Genomic DNA, 20,743 nt, shown 5'->3' on the forward strand with positions numbered 1-20,743 from the left:
TGCCTAAGAGACGCAGCGCTCGTCACAGAGAATAGCAGCAATAAGCAACGTTGTCTCGTGAATGTGGCAGCAAAGTCATCGAAACAACTCGAGGATATTTGGGATTCGAAACTTTGTTGGGTGCAGTGAAATGGGGCGTCGACCGCGTCGAATCTACTCTCGTATTGACGAATTCGAAACTTCGAGTCAAAAAATTAAAATGTCTTTGTTATAATTTAAAGTTCTTTTGCCGAGCGGCGACGACCGTCGATTTGAATTGTGAAAACTTAACTTCTCAACACAAAACTCATAAACTTAATCACTTTCTGATTTAAGAAAAGAAAGAGGGTTCAGGATCAGATTCTAAAAAAATTAAAAGAAAATCCAAGACCTTTAGAAAAAATCAAAATCTGGTCAAGACTTGTTGGAGATTCGAACGTTGGAGGAGTTTTGGGATTCAATATTTCGTTTCTCGATCTTACCCCGTTTCTTGCTCGTTCCAAAATCCCCCCTTTCCAGAATCAATTTTCATCGATTTATAGGGTTTTGTTTTGCTTTAAGATAAGAGAGAGAGGAGCGTATGAGGTAGGCGTGGGGGACAGTGGTGAGTGGGGAGCAGAGATAGCGATGGTGGAGTGACAGAGAACGTGAGGGGGACAGGGGTTAGTGGAGCGGTGAAGAGAGAAGGAGAAAAGGAGAAGTGAGGGAGGCGGAAGTGAGATTGAAGGAGAAAGAGAGGGAGAGGGATTAGGGATTAGGGTAAAAAAGTTGAAGTGTAGGGGTTGGGCCGGGTAGGAGTTAATTGGGCTGGTCCGTTTTGGGCTGGCCTATTAATTTAAATATGGGCTGATATAAATGGGTTGGGTATTAAAATGTGGATTGTTTATTAAATAGGGAAATAATGTTGTATTGGTATTTTGGGTCATTAATTTGGCTGAAAATTATTGATCCCTCCTCCGCTATTTAATCATTTTTGGGATTCTAATTTAATAACTGGTATAATATATATTATGTAAAGACAATAAATAATTAATACGTAAAAAGTAAATATTTTGCAAAGTGTTGTCTTGCAATTAATTTAACGAGTCCGAACCCAAAAAATGAAATGATGACGAATCATCTAAAATTTGTGGTAAAGTAATACTTGTAATGTTAAAAGATAAAAGTAGCGAGAATAATAGTAGTGAAAATAAAGTATTTAGCTCGTCAATAAATTTAGACGCCCGAGTGAATAAAATTAAATAAAGGAGGGACAAAATTGGGTGTCAACACTACCCATGCTGAGACATACCTTCACGTCTCAAGAGAAGACACGGAATGGGTGGTAGATACTGCAGCATCCTACCACGTAACTCCCCACAGGCACTACTTCACAACATACTAAGCTGGAGACTTTGGAGCGGTGAAGATGGGTAATTCCAGTTCCTCTGGAATAGCCGGAATTGGTGATGTACAAATAAGGATAGGTACCGAGAGCACAATCACTTTGAAGGATGTCAGACATGTGCCAGATCTTCGGCTCAATCTCCTGTCAGTGGTATCTCTTGACAAACAAGGGTATGAAAACCATTTTAGCAGAGGCACATGGAAAATGTCAAAGGGCGTTTTGACAATCGCTCGAGGACATGTTTGTGGCACATTGTACAAAACGCATTTGAGAATTTGTACAGACAGCCTCAACATTGCAGAGGAGGCTTCTCAGGATTTATGGCACCAGAGACTCGGCCACATGAGCGAGAAAGGGTTGACTACCTTGATGAAGAAGAATCTTATAAATGTTGACAAGAACGCTGCACTGTGTCCTTGCAATCATTGTCTATTCGGTAAGCAACACAGAGTGTCATTTAATTTTACTTCAACAAAAAGATCAGAGTTGTTAAGTTTGGTACACTCTGATGTCTGCGGTCCTATGGAGGTTGAATCACTCGGTGGAAGCAGATATTTTCTGACTTTTATCGATGATGCTTCTCGGAAAGTGTGGGTGTATTTCCTGAAGACGAAGGACCAGGTGTTCGAGTGCTTCAAGTCATTTCACGTCTTGGTGGAACGTGAAACAGGAAAGAAGCTGAAATGTCTCCGATCTGATAATGGAGGCGAGTATACTTCCAAGGCGTTCGATGCATATTGCAGAGCATGCGGCATTCGACACGAGAAGTCAGTACCACGCACCCCTCAGCACAATGGCGTTGCTGAAAGAATGAACCGGACTATCATGGAGCGTGTCCGGAGCATGCTGAACATGGCTAAACTTCCAAATCCATTTTGGGGAGAAGCAGTCAATACCGCATGTTATCTCATCAACCGATCACCTTTAGTACCACTCAACTTTGAAGTTCCAGAGAGGCTATGGACAGGTAAGGATCCTACATACTCACATCTTAGAGTATTTGGGTATTCATCATATGCACATGTATCCAAAGAGCTCAGACAGAAGCTTGATGCGAGAACTATCCCATGCATTTTCATTGGCTACGGAAATGAAGAGTTTGGATACAGGTTATGGGATCCTAAGGAGAAAAAAGTGATCAGAAGCAGGGACGTTGTGTTTCACGAAAATTTGACAATAGAAGCACCAGAATTGTTCTTGAGAAATAATGACGAAGTGCCAGAAGAAAATTCAGAAGCAGAAGAAGATGAGGAGACAGAAGAGAGTGCTGAGCAAGGGGAGCCACAACCCATCTCACCAGAACCATCACACGACAAAGATGATGGTAGTTCTTCTCAGATGGTTCCAACTGCTCGTAGATCTGAACGAGGCCATATACCATCAAAAAGGTACTCATCATCTGAATACCTTTTGCTTACTGAAGATGGAGAACCGGAGAGTTTTCAAGAAGCTATGTCTCATAAGGATAAAGAAAAATGGCTAATAGCAATGCAGGATGAGTTAGAATCTCTGCAGAAAAATCAAACTTATGAGATCGTAGAACTTCCTAAAGGGAAGAAGGCACTGAGAAACAAATGGGTGTTCAAGTTAAAGAAGGATGCAAGCGGACAAGTGGTGAAACACAAAGCTCGGTTAGTTGTCAAAGGGTTCCAGCAGAAGAAAGGAATTGACTTTGATGAGATCTTTGCACCAGTTGTCAAGATGACCTCAATCCGAGTTATACTTGGCTTAACAGCAAGTATGAACTTGGAGCTTGAACAGATGGATGTGAAGACAACATTTCTTCACGAAGATTTGAAAGAAGAAATCTATATGCAGCAGCCAGAAGGTTTTGAGGTTTCAAGTGATAATCTCGTGTGCAAGCTATCTAAAAGCTTGTATGGTTTGAAGCAGGCACCAAGGCAGTGGAATAAGAAGTTTGACTCATGCATGAAGAGTCAAGGCTACAAGAAGACTACTGCGGATGAGTGTGTATACCTCAAGAGACTTCCAGACGGTACCTTCATTGCTCTTCTACTATATGTAGACGACATGTTGATCGTTGGGAAAGATCAAATAAAGATAAACCAACTGAAGAAAGAACTCTCTAAGTCTTTTGATATGAAAGACTTAGGACCAGCTCAATAGATTCTTGGGATGCAGATCACTCGAGACAGGAAGAATCGCAAGTTATGGCTATCTCAACAGAAGTACATTGATTGGGTACTTGAGAGATTCAACATGAATAATACCAAACCAGTTAGTGTTCCACTCGCGAATCACTTCAAGTTGAGCAAAAGAACATGTCCCACATCCAAGGAAGAGATCGGGGAGATGTCAGCGATACCCTATTCTTCAGCAATTGGAAGTCTGATGTATGCCATGGTATGCACACGGCCAGATATCGCTCATGCAGTGGGTACAGTGAGTCGTTTTCTCTCTAACCCCGGGAAGGAGCATTGGGAGGCAATCAAATGGATTCTCAGATACTTTGTCACGACCCAGCCCCGTGGGCCGCGACTGGTGCCCTATTTGGACACCCAAACAGACTTACGTACCAGATCGACATATCAAAAATTCATTCAAACTTAACATACGTCATTTTAAGCAAGTACTGAAAGCAAATATCATCTTAAGCGATCGCCCGTACAGAAACATTATATCCAAATCCAATAGATTGGCGGAATACACATCGCCAGATATATACACATATACAGACAAATGGGCCGTTTTGGCCATAATAGTAAACGGGGCCGCATTAAGACGCAGATCATAATCACAACGAACAAACATGACCCATGACCCACATATATGACTACAGGCCTCTACAAAACATAACAAAACATATGACGGGACAGGGCCCCGCCATACCCAAATAGTCATATATACAGAATGTGTATAACAGAAGATATGTCCCAAAAATATGAGCTCCGAATCAAAAGGAGCAATCCAAGTGGTAGAATATGTATCCTATACTGGAGGATCACCAAAATGAACGTCCGTACCTGCGGGCATGAAACGCAGCCCCCGAAGAAAGGGGGTCAGTACGAAATATGTACTGAGTATGTAAAGCATGAAATACTGAAGTCAGAATCATAACCGAAGTGAGGAGTGCAGAATATGGATACCGAAAGAATATATCAAAATCTGTGCAGAAGACATATATATATATATCATGCAAATAAAAATCATGCATAAGGCTCAGGAACGTGGTCGCCACTCTGACACAGGCGCCACAACACATCATACTCCAGAAAGTTTCAGATCTCCGTACAAACCCCGAACATATCGTATCATTATAACGTATCGCAACGCCAGAACATGTCATATATCATATCACATCATAACGCCGTATATAAGCGGTACCCGGCCCTATAGCGAGGCCTCGGGAACCGTAACACATCATACTGCCGAATGTTACATAGTGCGCACGATCACAAAACCGGCCCGGGATCCGGCGAACGATATCATAGTAGTAGGCACGAGCGGAGTAGTGCGGAAACCATATGCATACACATATTTAAATAAATTCCAAGACTCGACGAATAAATACATATACATACTGATATTAGAAGGCTCAAGGTAGGCATCGAGTCCATCGGAAATTAGTATACAAAAGTTACGGACTTCCAAATTACAAAACTTTCGAAAAACACATCATAGGTCATTTTCTGAAAATTTAGTATCATTCATATAGAGGAACTTTCAAATAACATTATAGGGTTCTTCAAACGGAGTCTTAGAATCATATGCACATATTCGAAATATACATATCCAAACTTAAGCCATATCAAATATTTTTCAAACCACATCCGGAAACGTATCGACTAATACTTCAAACATCATAGGCATGTGACAAGTCGTATGGAATAGTTTATGGAAATCAAAGACATAGGCCATCCTAGTGGCTCTAGGAGTAGAATTTTTCTTTGGAGCATACATATATGTCATTCATTTATTTCATAAAGGTCATGCCAAAAAGGAAGAACGGTAAGCTTTACATACCTCGATCGCTCACTACCAAATCTCGATCACTCGCCAAACAAATCCCGACTCAAGTCTCGGGCTCTCCAATATCTACAATAATATTATCAATTTCCAAAAAAAATTAGCTACAAGTACTTAGAATTTTAATTCTAATTAGTATTTGTCTACCGAAATTTCGGCAGCATCTCCCCTGTAAATTCAACATCCCCGAGAATTAAACTCGGCCAAATTCATCAACAACCATACCAACAATACCAACAATCAAACCAATAACATCAAAAACCAATTTAAAATGCATTCCAACACTAGTACCCTTCCTTTCAACATAATTCACCGACATTCCATTCAATTACGGATTTTTCAAGCCAATATCGACACTTACACATTCATTACCAATTCAAGACCATTCAAGTGCAATTCAAAGCATTTCATACCATTTTACAAAATATACAAAAAATACACCAAGACTAGAATTCATCCGAAATCTCCAACCTTCGACACAACATTCACAACACATTTTTCGTCTTCCCATTTCATCAACAACAACCACAATTTACACTTTAACAATTCCATTTCCATAATTACATAAATCTACAATAAAATCACCAAATTTCCTACAACAACTTAACAAAAATTTTCATGCCAACTTGAACTAGAATTCTTCCATTTGCATTAAAAGGCCATTACAACACAATTAACATAGTAAATAAATTTTTTGATCATTCCTCTCCATCAACACCCATTTTCGGCCACACACACACATACCCATGACACAAAATTTTCATACTCTACATTCATTCCCACATACTACAACATATATATAAAATTCTTCCAATATAAAAAGAAGTAGAATTCTCACCTTTTTCAAATTCTCCACTTGGTAAAAAAAGTACTTTCTTGCTTCAAAGTTTATACCACGTTGAAGAGGGTTCCGGGCTTAGTAAGAATTCAAAGGAGGTGAGTTTTGAACCAAAGATTTGAGCTCCACAATTTTATTTTTTCTTGTAGTGGCCGAATGGCCCTTTGTTGATGCTCTCAATTTTTTTTCTTCTTGAAGTTTCTAGTGTAGAATACTTATGGCCCCCCTTTTCCTTTATTTATTTCATTGGTCTTGAATTGTCATGGGCTTGGGCCCTTTTCAATGGGTATGGCCGGCCACTACTACTTATGGGCCTCTTTATTTTATTTTTTTTGAGCCCAATTGGTTATGGTCCATATTTTGTAATCCGCGAAACTAATTTCCAAAATTCCAAATTTTGCCCTTAGCCTTCCTCGATATTTCCACATCAACATTTCATGGTCAACACACATGTTTTAAATAGAGATCAAATTATGGCCTTATTTCTTACAAGTCAAAATTATTTCGAATTTTCCGAACATGCAAAAATGGGGGATGTAACATACTTGAAGGGTACCACGAAGTTATGTCTTTGCTACGGTGGAGCTGATCCAGTCTTGGAAGGCTATACAGATGCTGATATGGCCGGAGATATTGATAGTAGAAAATTTACTTCAGGATATATCTACACTTTTGCAGAGGGAGCTGTTTCTTGGCAATCAAGATTGCAGAAGTGTGTCGCTTTATCTACAACAGAAGCAGAATACATTGCTGTCGCTGAAGCTGGTAAAGAAATGTTGTGGCTAAAGCGCTATCTCCAAGAACTTGGGATCCAGCAGAAAGAGTACAAGATACATTGTGACAGTCAGAGTGCTCTAGACTTGAGCAAGAACTCCATGTACCATTCGCATACAAAACATATTAATGTTCGGTATCACTGGATACGCGAGACGATTGATCAACAACTGTTGAGACTAGTGAAGATCAACACAAAGGAGAATCCATCAGACATGCTGACCAAGGCGGTACCGAGAGACAAGTTCGAATTGTGCAAAGAACTTGTCGGCATACACTCAAACTAAAAGCCAGTGTACCCTCTTTCAGGTGTATGAGACTGGAGGGGGAGATTTGTTGGGTCCATCCCATAATTTGAGGAAGGAAACATCTCTCTCATTTTAAGGAAGAAAACATTTCTCTTGTTTTGAGGAAGAAAACATATTCCTTGTTTTAAGGAAGAAAACATCTTCCTTGTATTTGGCAAATTGTCAAGTGCTTACTTGAGTCACAAATGACATTAATAGGTTCATTTCATCCCTATAAATAGGGAAGCCTTCTATCATTTGTAGACACACCAAAATCTCAAACAATACATCTAAGTGAGAGCAAAGTGAGGTATTCCATAGAAAGAAAATAGTGTGTGAAGAAAAATAGAGTGTGAGTGATATTGTAGTGGGGTGGGAAAAATCAAAAGAGTGTTTTTTCTTTTGAGGCTGTAGTGGTCTTAGGAGTATTTGTACTCGTTACTATACGGTGTAAAATTCCTTGCTATAGTGATATCAGCTGCTCCTCTTGGCCGTGGTTTTTTCCCTTATTCAGAAGGGTTTCCACGTAAATATCTTGGTGTCATTATTGCTGCATTTTATTGTTGCTGATTTAACCATAAGTTAGTGTTCCGCGTTTATCACTAATACCGGAAATATTATTCTTGCGGTCTATTTTATTCCCAATACAAATTGCCCGAGAGCTTCTAGTCTCACTCTCAATATCAAACCAAGCCCAAAAGTTAAAAGGGCCTTAGTTTTAGAATGGGAAAGAGCGACCAAATATCCACATGAAAATGATATACTAGTCAAGTTAAAATATAAAAGGAATCTTAACATTTTTAACTAAACAGTTCAAAAAAAAAATTCCAAGTTTTTTTCGTAAAAGAGATCCCATTTCCTTGCAACTGCATTGAAAGGAACGTTATGGATAAATCAAAGCCTCTCTCTATTGGGAATGAATGGGCAGTTTGATTGCTTCTCCACTGATGATACTCTTTGGATTTTATACAACTCATGACCACAGAGCACAGCTGAGGAAGACGTAGCATTTTTTTGCGTGGATTGGCCTTCCTTTGGGGTGGTCTTTAATTTTTGTCCCTCAAATTAGTGGTCTTTAATTTTTGTCATTCGCCTAATATCACGAGGTTCTGAGTTCGAACCCCAGCTCAATTAAAAAAAAACAAAGGAATTTCGCTAGACATAAATTTGAATTCGCAAGCCATAATTTTGCCTTCAAAACGCTACCTTAAGGCAGAATTTGCCTAAAGGTAAAATTCTGCCTTAAGGCAGAATATTGAAGGTATAAAGAGTAGACCGAACTTAACGGAGAGTGATTATACAAACCACAAACACCTATACAGAGCTGAATATAGCAGAGAGATGATACAAATAACTAACACCTATACGGAGGTGCATTAAGCCGACAGGAATACATACAAAGCAGGAGTATCGCTTCTTGGAACTTGAAAGTTTAGAATTTTCAAGTGGTTTCTTTGTACAATTGCACATAGCGCATCCAGACAGAAGAAGTCTCAGAGGCAGGATAAGTTTGCAGAATAAGATAAGGGTTCAGTAACATTGTTGTCCTTCAGTTTATACATGTTCTTTCAATGCAGACTTCCCTATAACTTGATCTGTATTAGTTTCCTTTTCTAAGTTGTGACGAAACATCTTCTGTGTCTAGCAAATATAAGTGTATGCCAAACAAAACAGTTACACCAACCTGATGGGGCAGAGTTTGTTAAGGCATAGTTTGCAGGTAAACTCTGCTTTAAGGCAGAGTTTTGCAAGCAAACTATGTCCGATGGGGCATAGTTTGAAGGCAATCTCTGCCTAGCGAATTTTTTTTATAATTTTCGCCTGAGCAGGGGTTTGAACCAGGAATCCTGAGACAAAAGTTAAATACTTTCATTTTGATGGGTAAAAATTAAAGACCACCCCAAAATAAGGGCATTACTGTGAATTGCCCAAGAATTAGTACTTACCTACTACAAAATTTAAGATTGACCATTTTATGTTTTAGCTGATAACGTACCACTTTACATTTTCTGATAGGCCCCTATAGTCGCAACGTTGTTAAAATAATCACTTGTAAAATAAAGATCAGAAGTCAACATATTTATCAATTTTACTATGCAATGATGTATGACTAAGAGCCTGAAGAAACGGCAAGTTATAAAGATAGGGATAAGGCATAGAAACACATCCAAACTATGACGAAATTGTCATGAATTACATACCTAAACTATGTGAGAGTTCTATAATTCCCTGAACTTATTTTTTCGTGCTCTTAAAATTTGTGTAGTACACCTATTGTGCCAAGTCAACAATAGGTGTTCAATAGGTACAGTTTGCATAAATCATGTGTTCAACAAGTTACAGTTTTAGTTGAAGTGTCCAAATAATAAAAAATTGTGTCAATTTTAGGTGTATCGTATGTATTGAGCCCTAAAAAATATATACAAACATGAAAAATCACATCATAGATAGCGAGTGTCAAAGGCGCATCGACGTGGTCACTCTTTGCTGAACTTGTCAACCGGTACTGCTTGACAAAATAGAACCAAGTAGGTGGTGTTTAAAATCGAAAAATTATGGGGGCCCATTATCATGAAACCTTCCAACTGAAGAAATATCATGGACCATATCTCTAGCATATATATGATAGGCTATATGATTCTCGAGTAGTAGTATAGTAGTGACCTTACTAAATATGTCTTAGCTAATTGAGATATCGAATTAAACATGAATCAACTTACGTCCTAATTCCTAGGCAAAACAAAAGGCGTAATTCAGAAAAAAATTGCAATATATTTGTCCGCTGCGTTGGTCAAGGGCCACCAACTCAAGTACTTGCACACAAAAAGCCAAAATGAATGAATAGTATTTGATGGTTCACTTCATCCACACCACACAAATCAGAATTCGTTCCCTTTAAGCAATACGAACCATGCAACATCTCATACACATACCACGTCTACTTTTTCCGGAGATAGCGCCGGTCCGTCAGTAGGAGTGTTATCTCGTACTTAGAGCCGTTTTTTTTTTAATTAATAAGCGGTCTAAATCAAAATACATATTACCTTTTGTTTGTCTGGTTTTCTACGTGGAACGTCCGAACTGAAGAGTGGTTAAAGAAAAGAAAGATTCATTTTTTTTAAACGTACTAAAAATGAAAGTAAAAACAAATTGAAACGGGGAGTAACATTTAAACATTAAGATATTTTATTTAAATTCAAATATTAAATACTTAGATATTTGTAATTTTTAATATTAAATTTATTTGTTACAAAATAACAAATTCAGAGAAAGTTCTAATTAATAATAGTGCTATATCAATAAGACATTAGAAAAATAAATTTAATATAATGGTCGGTGCTAATTACTAGTTACTCCCCGTTCAAAAAGAGCGCTCATTTACCCTTTATTTTTATTTAAAATGAGTGCCCACTTACCAAATTTAAAAAGAATTAGTTTTTTCAGATTTGTCTTATTAAGTATTAAGTGATCATATCCTAATACATGTTTAATTAGAGGCATTTTAGTCAAATTACATATTTTTATCTAGAAATCAATATTTCCTTAAGGTGTCCAAATGGTTAATTGAACACTCTCTTTGAAGCGGAGGGAGTAATGACTGACAGTGATGGTTGTGAATGTTGATTCGCTGTCTTGGTTGGAGGTAGCAAGCAGTAGCGTGCATAGGATTTTTCATAAGCTATATCGATTATAGAAGAGACATTCAAAATATCAATATCACATTTGTAGGTAAGAAATAGCCCTGACTCATCGGTTAAGTTCACTTTTAAGCTACAAGAGGTTGTGAGTTTGATACTACATAACCACAATTTTAAGCCACAAAAAATCATATTTGTCAAATATATGTTCAGGTTGAGGTTTGAACCTCCGACGATACTCAATGTCAAGGGGTGTCACTTTCTTTCCATACATCATTTATACATAGTATTAATATATGTATTTACCTTCACCTCAATTACCTTCGAGGTGAAGGTAATCGACAATAATGACTAAAAATGGTACGTTAATAGTGATGGTGATAACTATGGCAGTGTGGACTGATGATAAGAGATAACTATGGCGGTGACTTAATAGTGCTAATACCCCTGTTTATTGGCTGACAAATTGCTAACTTTTAAAAATCCTTTTAGGAACTCCTAAATTGGCCAAACAAACACCAAAAACAAAAAGGAAGTTGTTCACGGACGAACAATATGGTCAAAATGCCAGTGTGGCGTCGCATGTGCTATGCTGATAAATGAACAAGATCTTTAGGCACCTTACCTCTCTTTTCATATACTTTTTGACTCTAAATACAGATTTATCAAAAAGCCATTAAAGAGGGAACATGACAAATCAAAAGACGATAATATTTGGACAGGGATAACTAGTACATAATGGTATAATTATTGATCACTTCCCCTGCCATACAAAAGTGAGGAAATTAGGTTGTAGCTCTAAGCACAACATGACCCAACCTTCTTTCCTTCTCCTTTTCATCACTTGAAACTAGAAAACTTTTATTCTTTCATACTAGCAATTCTCTAATTTAAAACCAAACTAGGGACTATTCTTTTTTGAGCCCTAAAACTACCCAATACAGACCTGTTTCTTTTGTTGCTAAACATTCTTAAACCATCATAACTATCTTAACTCTATACTTCCCCAAATCTCCCCTATCCAGAACTAATAACAAAATCTGCCCTGCTTCTAAAACTTCAAGTCTTCTGTTATTTCATTCTTCAACAATCATTTATTGGTTAGTAAGTCCAGTCCTGAGGAAGAACAAACTCTTGTGACATTGATGCTGGCTGTGAGTAAGTATTTTCCGTCCTGACATTACGTCTCTGTTGAGCCACTGCCATATTATTCGGATATTTCGAACCACTAGCCAAAGTTAAGCCGCTTTCGCCATTATAAAATCTGGCTTGAACACGAGGCTGCGACCGAGCATCCATAGCTTCTAAATTCAAGTTCAAGGCCTGGACCACTCTATCTGGCAGTAAAACTGTTGAACACCCTGCTAATTTCCAAACAAAAATTTTGCATATACATCAGCATAACAGAACAGAACCAACAGAGAAACAAGGGCATGTATACATCAGTGAATAAATGAAGAAAATTAGAATCTAAACAAAAAAGGATAATGAAATCTGAGTCAAACCGATTAGCTGGGTACTAATTTGAATCTTTCTATGATGTTCACACCCACCCAAAACACGACTAGACGCTGACACTAAAAAACAGCCCAAAACTAGGGTCATCTTCCACTATCAGCGCCATTAGACCATCAACAAAAATTAATTTAAAAAAAATAATTAAAACCCAATCTTCTCCATTAAGTAAACGTAAGTCTACATCCACAGGGGCTGTTTGGTTCCCCGACTAAATTATTCCAGGATTATAACCCGGATTATTCCAGGATTATAATCCTTCGACTAATTTATCTCACTTAGGAGGTGGAATAAAATCATCCCAAATTTGATGGGATAAATTGGAATATTCAGGATTAAATTTATATTGTGTTCAGTTAATGGAATAAACTTATACTTGGACCAAACAATATAAATTTAGCCCTAACTTAATCTTGAAATACTCCACCTTATGGCTTATTCCGCGTACCAAACCACCCTATAGGGTCAAACCAAGTGGTAATACACATAACCACTTCACTAATCAATGACAAAAATCAATTAAATATCTACTTTTGAGTTATGACTAACACCATAACCGAGATAGCGGGATATGCAGCGTGGATGGTTTAGCTAGCCGAGGGTGGTATGCTACAGGCCCAGGAGCTCAGACGTCTCGATAAGCCTGTTCCAGAGGTCCCACATCAGGCAGCGGGTGGTCGTGGTCGTGTTCATGCCAGAGGGGCTAGTGGCTGAGAGGATAGGGGCAGAGGGGCTGATCACAAAGGGGGTAGGGCCAGAGGGGTTCGTGGTCTAGCAGATGAGCATGACGACCATACACCAGTTCCAACTCCAGCCCAGCAGCCTCCGTCGATTTCAGAGATCCAGTCGACTTCTTACCAATAGTCGACTTCTTACTGGCCGTCGACTTTAGAGCATCCGTCGACACTTGTATTTACGCCGGACTTATTTTTAGATCACATGTTCTGGCCATCGCCTGCACAGCCGCCATTTCGTCATCCACAGGGTGAACAGCTAACTCGTGATCTACAGGGTGGTACGGAGCTGGACTTCGATTACTTATTCAAGGAATCCGATATGTCTCCGGCTCCGGGCCTACTCAGGAAATCGCTAAAGAGCCATCTGAGGAGCCCTCTCACCAGCTATCTCAGGAGCCCCGTCGACACACAAGTTTGATTTTTTATAATAAAATAATGTATTAAATTAATTGTTTATATGTTATTTTATGTTTACTTTAGCATAGAACTAAACTAAATTGTTTATATGTTATTTCAGGTTCATTCTTCTACGCTTGTGGACTCGTCTCCTGCTTCAGCACTATCTACATCTCCGGCTCCAGGGCCCACTCAGGAGACCACTGAGGAGCTAGCTCATGAGCCCTCTAGCCGGCCATCTCAAGAGCCCGTCGACACACAGGTTTGATTTTTTACAATAAAATAATGTATTTATTAATTGTTTACATGTTATTCCATGTTTAGTTTAGCATAAATCTAAACTAAATTGTTTATATGTTATTTCAGGTTCATTCTTCTGTGCATGTGGACCTATCTCCTGTTGAGATTGAGTCATCTCTTGAAGCTCACATTTTGGCCACCGTCGTCTCCCATAGAAAGCATGTTTTGAACAAGCCCCCTAGAAAGAGAACGCAGGATGATCACACCATACAGCATGTACTGATTAAGAGGAATAAGAAGGATGGAGATGATGGTGAGGGTGGTGGGGTTCGTCTTAGGCCTAAGGTTATTTTAAAGGCTCCCACATGTGGGACCTAGGGCGATGGAGACAGTGTATTTGTGAATAAAATGTACATTTTATGTTAATATTTTTTTTTGGTATTATTTGCTTAATGATAATTAGTTATCTTAGTTTTTATTGTTGTTTAATAATAACTAGTGCGACATCCTAAATTAATCAAAACCCTATAAAATAAAACACTTAAACCTAAAGATAACAAGTTTCCAAACAAACAAAATTTACTTCGGGGCACTTTACAACCCCTAAAATGACTATCCAAATGTATAGGTATACTTGATGCGTTGAGCCTACATTATTGTTCGCAGAAAAAGATATCAGGTTCTATATAAAATATTGATATTTCGATGTTTTTAAACATGACTAATCTTTGGTCAAAGTACGGAAAAAACGTGAATTTCAAAACTTTTGGCCAATGAATAAAGGGCTGGGAGTTTTTGTTAAAGAGGTATTGCGCACTAATTTAATGCGCAAAAGGCATTTTGGTAACTTTTTTTTTTAACTGGGGTATTTTGGCACCTTTGGTCACTTTTTGGGTTATTTAAGTTGCGGACTCCACGTACACAGGGGCGGAACCAGAACATTTGATAAGGGGGTTCAAGAAAATATAATGAAAAAATAAACACGCGAAGAAATCAAAACAAACACAATTTTCTATTGAAAGTGCATGTATATTACTACAACTGTACACGATGAGATTTCATTTCTTGAAATGTTTTTATAATAACATCAGTATAAATCCTATTAAACACATCTTTTTCTACATAAGGTACCAAACAACCACCAAAATAACCCTCATTCATTCGATTCCGCAAGTCATTCTTGATAAACTTCATTACCGAAAAAGCTCTTTCAACGAATGCAGTGGCAACTGGTAAAAGCAAGGCAAGTTTCACTAAGCGGAATACAAGAGGATAATTTGGATGCTTCTTTGTCTGAATTAATCTTTTTGAAAGATCACAAAGTCCTTTTAGATCGGAGAACCTTTCATCAAGATCACGAACATCAATAAAGTAACTCGCAAGTTGATTCTCAAGAGCCCCCATACTAAATTCATCAAAGTCATCAGGATAATGTTCAGCCATTCTCATTATTTTCCTGAGAACAAAACTAGAAAATGAGTCAATTGGATTTAAACAAGCAATTCCATAAAGCAAATCAGTCGTTACTTCATCAAAACGATAAGAAAGCTCCTGAATTTGCCAATCAATAACTTTGCAAAACACTTCAACATAATAATGGGGTGAGACAGTACTACCAGCAAGTTTACGTCGTGATCTCAAAGAGGTAAAGTATGGCTCATCTAAATTAGGTACCAAAATTTCATACTTGATACAAAATTTAGATACTTTATTAATAAGCGAACCCCATTCTTCCTCCCTTAACTTTTGCAACCTTTTCTTTGCTAGTTGAACAAGTAGCATGGCATTTGCGATATCTTGCTCCTTTTTCTGTAAGCATTTGTTAAGCCCATCTGTGATTGCTAAAATATCTCTCATCAAATGCAATATGAATGCAACATCAAATGTTTGACATGCTCCGAGAAATCTCATTGCCTTGGCACTTTTATCTGGACAATGTGAATCAACAATACTATCATCAAGTACATCAACAATTGAACCAAACATAAGAATAAAGTTACTAAAAGGTTTGTAGTGGGATCCCCAACAAGTATCACAAGCTCTAGTAAGACCAAATTCTTGATGCAAGCCTCTACCAGTTTCCAGTTCACCCATATCTAATGCCTCTTAAATTCTTTTCTTTTAGATTCTCGATATTCATTCATGCATTTAAAAGAAGCTCCCAACATATTCAAAATACTCGAAACCAATAGTACAAGCTCTCCTACTTCAACACACTTTTTAGAAACCACAACAAGACTTAGTTGAAGTTGATGAGCAAAGCAATGAACATAATGAGCCTATCTACTCTGTTGCCTAATCAACATTTTAAGGCCATTGATTCTACCTTTCATATTACTTGCCCCATCGTAACAATGTCCATTCTATCAACATATCGTAAAACAACGGCCATTTGATCCTTGCATGACACATCAAAAGATTCATCAACCAACAAGGCAAAGCAATCACCATTTAATTCTTCTATGATAGCCTTAATTGTTTTCAATTTTGCACGCAGTCACAATTTCTTTTTGAATCATTGGAGAAGTCATCAGATCATTTTGTGGAGCATGTTTCAATACAAAATCTTTAATGTTATCACACCTTTCAGAATACCATGAAAGAATTTCTAAAAAATTACCTCTGCTAAGTGATGATTTAGATTCATCGTGACCCCGAAATGCCTTGCAACATCAACTGAAGCAGTTAAGCGGAACCTATACTCATGCTTAAATTGATTATCTTGCCTCACAAGTGCAGATTGAATAGATTGTTCTTGTCGCTCTAGATCTTCACAATTCTTTCTTGCCTGATTATGAATGTTATTTCTGCCACCAACATGTTTTTTAAGACTCTTCCTTTTTTGCCAACTCTTAAACCCTATGGTCGAAAATACATCACCCCCACCTTGATGAATAGTATCGTCTTTAAATAGATAGCAATTCAAACAAAAGACTGCATCTTTATTTTCACTATACTCCAACCAATTAGAATATTCAATAAACCACTAAGGATTAAAAAGATGCATGTATCTAGAAACTTTTGTTTTAGGATACTCTTTAAGCCGAGGCTGACAAGGACCTCTCGTAAGGCACTCTCTTCGAATAACATCACGATGATTTGGATGAAAGTCCATGATTTGAGTTCTTTCACCCGGATCATGCTTTAAAGAATTCAAATCAAATTGCTGAGAAGAAAGCAATGGTACTTCTGAGTGGTTGACATTTTCTTCTGGATTAGGTTGATCACGAGAGTCCAAATTTGATTTTGGAACTTTGGTAAAATAATTCTTCACTAACTTTTGAGCCTGAATTATAATAAAAATTTAGTTAGAATTAAAGGCACAATGTCGATCTTAAAAGTAAATAAAACAATCAGTAACCTTAAGCATATCCCAGTTCAAATGCCCACAGATTATCCTATATTATAAAAACCTACCAAATGTCTCAATAAGCAAGAAAACAACTTAACCACAATCCAGCACACATAAAAGGGAATTGATAACTAAATAAAATTCTACACTTTGATTCTTTTATCAACTAAAAATAAATATTTGGAAGACCAATTTTGCAAACCAACAACATTTAAGAATTAAAACAATTAAGGCTAGGGGTTCATGGATGGAAAATGGGTCAGCTACCCATTTCACAAAATGGGTTGATTAACAACTAATAAGAAACAATAATGGGTTTGTTGTGATTTTGAGTATGGTAAAAAATAGGGAAAACTACATATATATATATACATGTTAAGTAGAAATATTTACGAAACGTGATGATAGTTTTCCTTATTTACGAAACATAATTATATATTACGAAACATGACGGATTTTCATATATTTTTCATTTTTTTATTTTTTTTCCAGAAAATATATTATTTTTTTAAAATAATATTTTAATTTTTTTAAAAAAATAATTTTAAGATATTTTTTTTAAAAAATTAATTATTTTTTTTGCTCAAAGGCTTGAATAATTATCTTAATTTTTTGTGTATGAAAGTTGTATGAAACATGTATATGTGAGCTAAATTTTTAATATAATTCTCATATACAAAATTGTGAGCGAAAATTTTAAGCCTTGAATATTGTATGAAAGTTGTTACAATGTTGTTGTAGTTGTATTAATTTTCCAGAAACCTAATATGAACTTTATATATGAAAAATGTGAATGAAATTCTAAGTCTTGAGCGAGATATACACATTTCATACCATTCTCATGCATAAAATTTTGAGCGTAATGTTTAAGCCTTGATCGAGATATACACATTTCATACGTTCTTCATACATAAAATTTGAGCAAACTTTTTAAGCCTTGAGCAAGATATACACATTTCCTATACAAAAATTTGAGCGATTATTTTAAGTCTTGAATGTTGTATCAAAGTTGTATACGATGTTGTTGTAGTTGTATTAATTTTACAAAAAATCTAACATGAACTTTATATACGAAAATATGAGCGAAATTTTAAGACTTGAGCGAGATACAAATTTCATATTGTTTTCATACACATAATTTTGAGCGGGTTTTTTAAGCCATGAACGAGATATACACATTTCATACAGTTTTCATACACTAAATTTTGAGCGAACTTTTTAAGCCTTGAACGAGATATACACATTTCATACAACTTTCATACATAAATTTTTGAGCCAAAAAAATATTTAAAAAAAACAAAACTTTTAAAAATATTTTTTTTAAAAAAAAAAATTTAAAAAAAATTTAAATTTTTTTTTTTTTAAAAGAAATATATATATATATATAGGGTTTTTAATGTTATGTTTTGTAAATGTAAAACTATAATCACGTTTCGTAAATATTTCTCCTTAAGATGTATATATATATAGTTGACCCTAAAAAATAAGAGAAAAAAAAACGAAATGGGCTCATTTTCATGAAACGTTCCAACTGAAGAATTATCATGGACCATATCTCAAGCCTATATATGATTCTCGAGTTGTAATATAGTAGTGACCTTACTAAATAGTAAAATTTACTTGGCATAGGTTACATTATTACCTATTTATGGAACATAATTAAACTGTTCAATAATTATATTTAGTAGCTAAAATATAACATATTTACTTCATATAGCTACCATGTTTTTACCACTCATCTGATAACTTCCCACACCCCTAAATTTAAGCCAACCAAAACGTCTCTCTCCTATCCCCCTAAATACACGCCATTATTCACAATATCCATTAATTTCCTCCAATTTCAAATCAGTTTTACAATTCTTCAACTTCCTTTTTTATCTCTAATTAACTACTCATTAATTTCACTCATGATTCAAATCTAATTCCCAAATAAGGTAAGATTCTATACTGATTTTTAATTTTCACTGTGTATATAACCTATATTTTGGGTTTTTTTTTTCGTTTGAATCAGGAATGCAACTCTAAATAATTAATTATCAGTGTTTGTTCTTGGTTGTTTTTTCTTAGATTCAAGTGAAATGGCTAAGAAAGCTTCTATTCCGATGAGAACTACAGGTATAGAACCCGAATTTGAGATTCCTAATTTTCTTTGGAAATTTCTCAACATGAAACTGCCATTGCAGGCTCTTATGCTGAGAATCATTCAAAAAGAATTAACGATCCTAGGCGTTCTAAGGAATATGTTGATTCAAAGAGTAAACAACAAGAAAAAGTGAAAAAGGTTTCTCAAATGGAGAAACAAATGAAAAGAAAGGCTGGTGACAATGTTGCTAATGTTAAGGGCAAAACAATTGCTAAAGCCAAACATAATGTGGATGAGGATGATGATGAAGAGGTATATTTATGTTTTATTTTCAGTATATTTAATTCGTTTTTTTTTAGTTCAGTTATTACAGATCTGTGAATTAACCAGATTTATATTTTATGTGCATTTTAAGTATATTTTCTGTTGTTTTTTTTTTACACATGTTTCTTCAGTTAATTCGTGTTTATTGTTCTTCACCATATAACTGTAACTTTTAAGATTTTTAAGTATATTTGTGTATATTTTGTTGACAGTTATTACAGTTCTGTAATTTACATATTCAGTCAATATATGTCATTATATTTTCAGTATATTCATATATATTTATTGTTCAATTACATTATATTTTTTCATTGTCAATCACTGTTTTGTTTTATATTTGTATATATTTTTTGTTGATCTCTTTTTTACCTGATTGTGTTCACTGTTTTTTGTCAATCATACGTGTTTTTTGGCATGTTGTTTCAGGTATCTAAATTTTTGGTTACCAAGCACCCTGCTGTGGCACCATCTATGTGTAGATACACGAATGTTAATGTAATGCAAGATATTAGAGGCAAACTAACAGACCCACAGATGGATAGGTTTAGGAATTCTTGTTTTGGTAAATATCTCGGAATGCAGCAATTGGATGTACAAGCACAGATTTTTCGGCGCTTTATGGTCAAAGAACTTAGGGGCAGTACATATAGGTGTTTTACATTTGAAATAAATGGTAAAGTTCTGCGTTTTGGCCTTAGAGAATTTGCACTGATCACTAGGCTAGATTGTGTCTCTGATGAAAATGATTTTGTTTATGATAACTAAAAACCGAATAGGCTTATGGTTGAGTATTTTGGTAGAAATGACGAGAACCAATTGCCAGTTAAAAGACACGAGCTTATTGAGTATTTCAACAAGACAGTTTGGGATGATAAAGGGGATGACGCAGTCAAGATGGCAATATTGTATTTCATAAATTCGTGGGTACATTGTGGTGAGCCAAACTCAACAAACATACCAAGGATCCATTTTGATATTGTAGAGGACGGGAGATATAATGAGTATCCTTAGGGTAAAGATTCGTTTAGAGAGTTGGTTGTAAGCATCGGGCAGAAATATGCTGGTTTTAAGAAATATTATAGGATTCATGGGTTGCCACTTGCTATGCAAGTCTGGTTGTATGAATGTTGCTCAAAAGTCCCGTCCACCATTGCAGTTAAGACGGGAAATTTAGTTCCTAGAATTTTGAACTGGCGGACTACG

At 36.3% G+C, this 20,743-nt stretch overlaps 2 protein-coding genes across 2 annotated transcripts; both read right to left on the reverse strand.

Moving 5' to 3' along the window:
* Positions 1–11,582: 11,582 nt before the first annotated feature.
* LOC132605323 (uncharacterized) lies at positions 11,583–12,517 on the reverse strand. The gene is made up of 2 exons (XM_060318507.1): positions 12,396–12,517; positions 11,583–12,251 (listed from the first exon to the last, which is right to left on the reverse strand). Exons 1-2 carry the CDS (start codon positions 12,493–12,495, stop codon positions 11,992–11,994), a joined length of 360 nt encoding a protein of 119 aa, XP_060174490.1. The 5' UTR covers positions 12,496–12,517; the 3' UTR covers positions 11,583–11,991.
* Positions 12,518–14,813: 2,296 nt separating this feature from the next.
* LOC132608186 (uncharacterized) lies at positions 14,814–15,872 on the reverse strand. The gene has a single exon (XM_060322254.1). It carries the CDS (start codon positions 15,870–15,872, stop codon positions 14,814–14,816), a length of 1,059 nt encoding a protein of 352 aa, XP_060178237.1.
* Positions 15,873–20,743: the final 4,871 nt, after the last annotated feature.

This window comes from Lycium barbarum, chromosome 8 (assembly GCF_019175385.1).
Source record: "Lycium barbarum isolate Lr01 chromosome 8, ASM1917538v2, whole genome shotgun sequence".
NCBI lineage: Eukaryota > Viridiplantae > Streptophyta > Magnoliopsida > Solanales > Solanaceae > Lycium > Lycium barbarum.